The sequence below is a fragment of the Apium graveolens genome, chromosome 2, assembly GCF_009905375.1.
Source record: "Apium graveolens cultivar Ventura chromosome 2, ASM990537v1, whole genome shotgun sequence".
NCBI classification, from domain to species: Eukaryota; Viridiplantae; Streptophyta; class Magnoliopsida; order Apiales; family Apiaceae; genus Apium; species Apium graveolens.
The window spans coordinates 13054190-13063107 of record NC_133648.1 but is presented as its reverse complement, the minus strand read 5'-3'; the positions used below and the strand labels follow the sequence as shown (position 1 = coordinate 13063107).

Here is an 8918-nt window from a genome sequence, read left to right as displayed (position 1 = left end):
AAGAATATGTCATGCTTTCTAATGCTCCCAAAAACCTTATTAGAATGTTATTAATCGACCAATCGACCAACAAAAAAAATATAGACTACGTCACTTCAAGTGGCATTGTTTGGTCCAATGCCACTTGAAGTGGCGTAGTGGCCTATTTTTGCAAAATTATGTTTAGATGGGCTAGTTTTATAAATTCTCTTTTTAACTTGCCTAGAAATCCAACGGAGCCGAATATCTACTAGTGCCTGATCCAAGTATCCAACACGTGATGACAAGATTAAAAAAAACAACTCAAGTGGTCTCGTGTTAAATATACCAGAAGGTAGACAAAACAAAAGTCAAACCAAGTTACGCGGAAAGACCGGAGAAAATGCCCAAAATAACCAAAATTCAGAGCTGGCTGCCCAAAATATCCGCGCTCAAAACAGGTGCCCAAAATAATCATTTGAACACGCATACAGCATATGCGTGTGTCTTACACGCATACATCAAATGCGTATAGTTTCAAAATTTTCTTGTGAGCTGACCTGGCACAAGGAGCATCCGCATATTCCGTTTGCGTATAGCTTGCATACACATATAGTGTATGCGCATAGTTATAAAATTTTTACAATATACGCATATGTTGTATGGGTGTATTGTACACGCATTTCTTGTATGCGTATCTGTCTGGTTATTTTGGGCACCTGTTTTGAGCGTGGGTATTTTGGACATACCCCAATAAAATTTGGTTATTTTGGGCTTTCACCCGAAATACTGTGAGTAACTGATAAGATAATTTACAATGAACGCATCCTAATCATATAACATCATCTCTTGTGCTTGGGCTAACAACATTCGTTAATTGAGGATTATCAATTATCTTATTAATTGGTTGGACTGTGGAGTAGTATACTAGAAGGTAGACAAAACAAAATTCAAACAAAGTTACGCGCAAAGACTGTGAGTACGTTTATGTAAAATGCTATAAAAACACAGTGTCATTTCATTGTATTGAGACTCATAGCCAACGTCCTCCACTATCTCTCTAAAATCTTTGGTCTTTTGTGTAACTCATCAGCAACATGAGTTTGTTTTGGAGACATATCTTATCTAGACGAACAAGGGTGGAATTGGAACGGGCAAAGAGGGAGGAAATGATAGTAACACCACTTGTCATACTTGTAAGCATTATCACTTATGTTGTTATTGATCGTCCCAAGATGCCAAAGCAACAGATCCTGCCTCCTCCTCATACTAATCATAAACGCAACTAGAATTTCTCGGCTATAACAATGTTGTGATTGTTCATGACTTTCCTCTATTGTTTTAATATTTTAGATGTACTGGTTAACTCGGTTTAGGGAGGGACTCGGGAAGTTCCCGTATATGTTGTTTGGCGTACGATTAGTATTCCCCGTAAGTTGCTGGTTTCTAACACAATTCTATTTTAGTTTGTTTTAGTACTGGAACACATCCTATACTATGAGTACTGATGTTTGTATAAGTCTAGGTTATTAGAATTCATAAAGAATAGTCTGGACTTCGTTCAAAATGTTCAAGAGTAGTCTAGTTCGCAATTGCTTGGACTTGTACTCGGTATTCAATTTTCGTCAGTTAAAATGCATACAAAGTTGTTAATTTGAATCCATTTGGATACAATTTTGTTAAAATTCAAATATGTAACACGTACAAAATGTTCATACACAGCAAATTAAAGTACTGTTGGGATGGACCTTGTTTTGACCCAAAAAATACAGAGCACAAAGTCGTCTTCAAGTCATCATTTAATACTTCCATAGTAACAATAATCGTCAAAGTTGATCAAATATATATTTTAAAAACTTAGTTGAGTAGTCGGTAGACCATATAAAATAACCATAAAGAGTTGTTACCGGCATAAAAAATTTATTTTACTAGTCTTATATTATTGGCCATTTTGTAGTTTATTATACTGTTGATGTATACTTTTTTTTGTCGGGATATATACTTCATAATATTGTTTCTATTTATTTTAAAAATACTGTCTTCATTATTAGAAAATTTTAATTGACTTAGAACTGTATTGTGAATTTTTAGTAAAGTAATAAACTTTTTAAATGATAAAAATGGATCCTAAGTTAGTCAAGTTGAATTCTAGGGACTCATTTATCCTGTATCCTGTAGTACTTTTTACTGAATTTTTTTTATAGATACTCAGCATCTGTATTTTAAAAATTGCCAATTAATGTGGGTATTAAGTCAAAATTGGGTAAAAAATCGTTTTAACAAATCTCGATCCACTACAAGAAAATAATTAAAAAAATTAGGAAAAATGTTAGTCTCATATACATATACATGATTACTATTTTAAATGATTAAATAATAAAATTTTAATTTTTAATATCAAATTGAACTCAACAAAACTAACATCAAATTTGTTGGGATTAAAACCGCATTAGTTTCCTATGGACGGCCCTCTATCGCTTAAATCCAGTTTTTGCTTTTCCCGACAATGCTAGCATGAGGAAATACGGTTAATTAAAATATATTTTTCTTTTACAAAAATCTATAAATTTGAAAAAGTTATATGATATTAGTATGTCCTAAATAATATCATATCAGATTGTATTAAATTTATTTATTTAATTCTTATGTAATGTTTGATAGATTTGGAAAAGATGTACATATAATTTGATATCATGTCTACTGTAGCTACCTGGTTAAATCAGCTAAGATTAGTAAAACAACTACTAATTACTATGAACAACTAAGATTAGTAAAACAACTAAGATGGCCACATGTTAATTACTAGAAGGTAGTCAAGGTACACAAAACAAAGTCAAAATAAGTTGTTAGGCGCTGAGACTGTGAGTACGTTATGTGTAAAATGCTAGAAAAACAGTGTCATTTCATTGTATTGAAACATCTCATTGCCAACGCCTCTCCTTCTCTACAACTCTAAAATCTTTGGTCTTTTTTGTGTAATTCTTGAGCAACATGAGTTGGTTTTGGAGACATTTTTTATCTAGACCAACAAGGGTGAAATTTGAACGGGCAAATAGGGAGTACAAAAAATACGCACCGTTTGTCGTAGTTGCAAGCACTATCACTCATGCTTTAATGCCAGATCGTCCCAAGAAGCCAAAGGAACAGGTCCTGCCTCTTCCTCATACTAATAATCCTAACAACAACTAAAATTCGTCCATCGACAATGGCAATGTTGTGATCAGGACTCCTCATAAGTTGCTGGTTTCAACACGATTATTGTAATAATTCTTCTATTTTAGTTTGTTTTATAGTATTGAAATGAATCCTACAAAATGGTTACTGATGTTTGTACCATCAGAAAAGAGTTAGAGCCTCCTGATCCTTTTGCTTCCTCCTTGAGTTAATTGTAGCTGCATGTAGAAAATTCTCCAAATTGAGAGACCTGCAAGAAAGACCAGAGTTCATGGGCCTGATTTATTCTCGATAAATATGTGCTTCTGGGATTCGAAAAAATGGCTTCTATTGGCCGGATCAAACCAGTCAGCCGACTTCTCAAGACTCTCAACATCTTTTAATTCTAAGAACTTTGTAAAGCCTCGCTAGGTTAACTAGGAAAATGGGTTATTACCTAGTATCAAAATAAGTAGATACATTCTCTCTCTCTCTCTGAATAGATGTCTATGGGCGATAAAGGTTTGGTGGTTTTTTGGTGGAATCGAAAAAACGTTTGCAAGTTTGTTCAGGTACCCCTAATCCACTGCGTGGTTTTATGGTCATCTGAATATATGATTTTATCAATCCCATCTTTTTGTCGAGACTTCGATTATCAATGGGGTACAAGTACAAGATTCGCATATATTCAATATATATATATGTACAAATGAAGTTACTCAAAGATGAATTAACGGGGAAAGGCTCCTATTTTTGCTAATGGCTTTCAAACAAGAATTAATGATAAGTCTGTGTGAATGAAGTCTGCAGCTCAGGTATAAATTCTTGAGACTATATTCTTTATCTACAATTTAATTATTAAGAATGAATATCTTTGTTGTAGTGGCAATTAAAATTGTATGTTGTTACTTGGATTGTTTTATTCTAATTCTGATGCTTGGTAGTTTTATGTTGTATTGAGATTGATAAAAATCAATCTTTGATCTTGACGTGGGTATAACAATAATATTTTAAATCTTTGATTGTTATTACTTATTTGATTTAAGTGGTTACACTGCTGTTTTATGAATGTGTCATGTATGTATAGAGACTAGTTCTAGTAATTAAGGGCAATGTATTCAAGTATCAGGTAACTCCACGGAAAAAGTATTAGGTAACTCATTGGGGTGTTGTCCGATTGTTCCTAGTATTTTAGTTCTATAACCCTAATCATTAATTTTGAGTCTCTTCCTAATACAATATTTTTATCGTTATTGATTTTATGAATGTTATTTTTTCTTGGTAAGTTTTGATTTTAATTTTGATTGCTTTAATTATGTTCATTGCTATTACGGTTACCAAATTGGAACTAGTTTGTTTATTTTAAATATAAAACTTATTGTCCTTTTATTAGTTTTTAGTAGGGGCATTTAATTTTCAGTACTTATTTTAAATATGATAACAGCTTTTTAAAGAAAGGTTTTGTTTTCAAATTTTGAATATGAGTATTAATATTTATTTCTTTTATTGTGTATTGATTGTGTTATCTCCTAATTAGAATTTTAAGTGATTGACATGTTGCTATAATTTTGCTCTAATTAGTAGTAATTGCTCAATTTAATTGTTGATGTCATAATTGTTGGAGTAATTTTGTTATTACTTAAAGAAGGAGTAACAAATCTAGAATCTATTTAATTAATTGTTAGATTTTTTAATGAGTGTATTGATTGGATGCTTTTATGGATGACCTATTTGTAGGCATAATTTTGGGCTTTTAGAGGAAATCTTGTGGCAATTATTGGGCTTGTTTTGTATCAATTTATTGGGTTTGTATTGTGCCAATTTATGGGGTTTGCCTGTGTCTAACTAATAGTTTTGGTTAGATTTTATGTCATTATAATGTATTATATATTTGTATTTGTTTTATAATTTTAATAAACATTTTTTAATATATTTTTTTGTCTCTTTGATTTTATTTTCAGGATGATAAGAGATTTAATGGGGGTTCTCATATCAGATTTAAAGCTCAGTTATTAATCAAATTCTCGGATTACAAGATAATGTTGAAGATATGCGAGATTGTCCGCGCAATATGAGATTCTAATATATACTTTGTATTGTATAATATTTTTTAGTGGGTATTCTTTTTTCCCTCGTGAGTTTTTTCCCACTGGGTTTCACTCTTGAGGAGTTTTAATGAGGCCTAACCGTGAATTATCTGATCGAACATTGAAGCGATATTGTCTAAGTTTCCGAAAGTACTTATTTATTTTTCGGTTAGATGATATACTTTAATAAATGAAGTAAATTTTGTCCCATCGGATTGTATTCTTAATTTTTATCAATGAAAATATTTATATTTTTGCAAAAAAAAAAAAAGTTTGTTAAGATTGAAATGTGGAACACAAAATGTGGACATATGCAGCAGTTCATAGTACTGAGGAAAACATATAATTGTGAAAGTTCATAGTTTCATTCCTACATACGATTGTGATCCGTAACAGACGAACTCTGCATGTGGTTTAAAAAGAGGTTTCTTTGGATTTCGTAGATAACAAGTAACAACATTTGTAATAAGTGGGAAGTGTTCAAGCTAATATATGCTTCGGCCATTTCCCTGTGCGAGTCTCCGATAAAGGCATCGGTACTTTTGTTGCGAATCTGGACAGTGCCGTTGGTTATAGCAGTACATTTGTTGACCGGTCTTTGGAAAGAGCATTCATCTAACACCATTTCGAGAAAGTTTTAGAGTGACCGATTGACCGGTTTCTGGAAAGAGCATTTATCATGTACACGAGTTGTTTTCGCGTTTAAAATAAAATTTACGAAATCAATGCAAGGGAAGATGCGAATAGTAGTGGGCGGAGTTCCTTTAAGTTTTCAGGCCCATCTATCCCACTATTATTTATGTGGGTCTCCTACTTATTTCTTGGTTGTTTATTTGTCGTGCTTTAGTTTAAATGGGCTGATATTGCGGTTTGGGCATTTTCATGGGTATGAATATTATAAGGCTTCTTGGGCTTGAAAACTGTAAAAGAAAGCAATTTTTTATAAATCTAAATTATCATCGTGGGCTTTTTGAGCCTTATGTCACCTAAATCATCTCACAGGAAACAGATTTTCTTGACAAGCGACAGGAAACAGATTAAATAGAGGTTTTTTTTTTTACAAATTAAATAGAGGTTTAGATGCATATAATTAGTGAAAAAGAAATTTACAAAATGACAACGGTAAGTGGAATATTTTAATCGTTGAAATTTATGTGAATAGTCAAAGCTCATTTCAACCAAAGCTTTAATTTTATGGAAAAAAAAAGTTGTAACCAATTTTTGTTACTCTAATCATGATTACATAAAAGCATCTCCAATGAGACAACCTCTTAACTAAAAAATCATACGTGATAACTATTATATATAATATGTATAAATTTGAATATTCCAATCATCTAAAATTCTTAATTAAAATTATAATCAACCTCCTCATATGAGCTAAATTTGTCGATTTTCTCTAAAGTGTAACAAATCGGTAAGCATAAATTTAATATTATATCCTGCCCCATTAGAGTATATCACCTTCCTTACAGTTACAACAAATTTTACATAATTATTATTTTATATTATTTTAATCAATTATTCGAGCTAACAATTTTTGAAAATGCTCTATCAGGAGTCCTGCTATAATTATTAATCTAGAACGTGCTACTCATAACGGTAACCTCCTGCCCACGTTAAATATACAAAAATCTAAAATTAATCAATCAAAACGCAAAATCAACGCAAGCTAAACCAGCTGTGGACGGCTCACATTTCCTTCACCGCGTTACACACATTGACTCCTCAATCCCACTCTGTTTCTTGGTTGTAACCCTAATCATTACACCACAAAATACACTGCATTTTAATCAAATCCTTCTATATAACACACTTCATTCTCCCTTCAAACTCCAAACCAAAACTCCTCTCACACTTCACCTCACGGATATAATTCAAGTCGAGCTGAGTCGAATATCTGATAAATAATTAAAAATCCGCAATGGCATACTCCAGAATTATTTTGGCAATAATGCTCGCTACTATATTTGCATCCGCAATAGCTCAGGCTCCTGCACCATCACCTATGTCACCTCCATTGACACCGCCAATGTCATCACCTCCTCCAATTGTTGCTCCAATTTCTCCTCCTACTGCCTCACCGCCCTCGGATTCTCCTTTATCGTCTCCACCAGCTCCACCTACTTCTACTCCAACTATGTCTCCTTCTGGTGCACTTCCACCGTCTATTTCCACAACGCCTACCGATGCACCTGCTGGTGCTCCAGACAATAATGCTGCTGGTTTGAACAGAGTTACTGTTGTTGGTTCCGGTGCTGTAGCCTTGTTCGCTGCCGTAGCTTTGTTCATTTGAAGAGATTGTCATTGACTATTTGCTTTAACATTCTTTATATATATTTTTTGTTTGGATATTGATCATTACATGTTATGATCAATTGTTCATTTGTTTCGTATACATTTTATTCACTTTTTGTATTTAATAAAATTCTTTCTTTCGGTTAATTGCTTTGTTTTTTTATTTTACATTAATTATTACTTGTCTACGATTCCGTTAAAATTTATGTCACGTACATTGTGTCATATAGTCACTTGCTGCCTCCGTCCGGTTGAATTCTATATTTGCACGTATTTTGAAATTTTATAAAATATAGTTTTATAATATTTTTTTTTAATTTTTTTTTGAATAAAAATTTAAATATAAAACTTTAATTCAGAAAAAAAAATAAAAAAAATATTATTGAGTTATGCTTTAAAGAAGTATTAAAAAGCGTGAAAAAAATAATGTATAGAATTTAATGGAAAATAGCGAATATACACGGGAAGAGCAAAATTAGCAAGTTGAAGCTTGGTAAAAAGTAACTTTTTATGTATTTACTAAATTTAAACTTCCCTGAAGTTAAACTTCCCTTATATATCGGTAATAACCAAACAGGAATGTCAACTAACACATTCGTGATATTTCAAGAACGTGTCTGGTATACAAAATGGATCCAATTTGATACCTCGAATGCTACTCGTATTTTAAAGTTATTCAAACGTCCAGTAAATATGCTTGCAAGTATGATTACCTAAAAATAAAAGAAGCAGCATGTAACATGGTTGTGAGCGGGTTTTACTTGGCAGTGTTTTGGAAAAGCATATGCAAAAACGTGGTTTGGTGGGGGCGGGTTATAAAATTATACAGTAGACAGCATGGGATCGATCACAAATATATATATAGATACAAATATATGGCTTTTTAACTTAGCAAAAATAAAATAAAAATATATAAGGCTTTTTATATAATTTGAGCCTCTCAAGGGAAGACATTTGGTTTTACCTTTTAATTAACCTTCATAAACTCCATGCAATTCTAATTTCCAACTCCAATATTATAACTGATGTCATTTCTAAAATTTAAAATCAAATACTAAAAATTTCAACTTCTTGGATGCACATATGTATATATAGGCCTTTATTCCGGGAAGAATCATCTTAACCGTGGAGAACCATTGTTTTTATCATATAATCTCATCATAAATTGTAAATTTTTATTATAAAAAATATAAATTTCGATGCTAATCTAGAATATAAATATAATAAAAAATTTAACAATTAAAATTTGATAAAATTACTTAATTTTAAATTTGATTTTACAGTGGAATAATTTTTAATAAATGTGATTCTGCTATAGAACCAATTTAAACTTTTTCAATGATTTTTTAAATAAAAAATTGTGTAACTTCGATTTTTAACTTAATAATTAAATTTTTTAACTATATAAGATGAAAAATAAAA

General features: G+C 31.6%; 1 protein-coding gene across 1 annotated transcript; it reads left to right on the top strand.

Annotated features, from left to right (window-relative positions):
* The first annotated feature begins 7017 nt into the window (after positions 1-7017).
* LOC141705816 (uncharacterized) lies at positions 7018-7643 on the top strand. The gene has a single exon (XM_074508704.1). It carries the CDS (start codon positions 7123-7125, stop codon positions 7492-7494), a length of 372 nt encoding a protein of 123 aa, XP_074364805.1. The 5' UTR covers positions 7018-7122; the 3' UTR covers positions 7495-7643.
* Positions 7644-8918: the final 1275 nt, after the last annotated feature.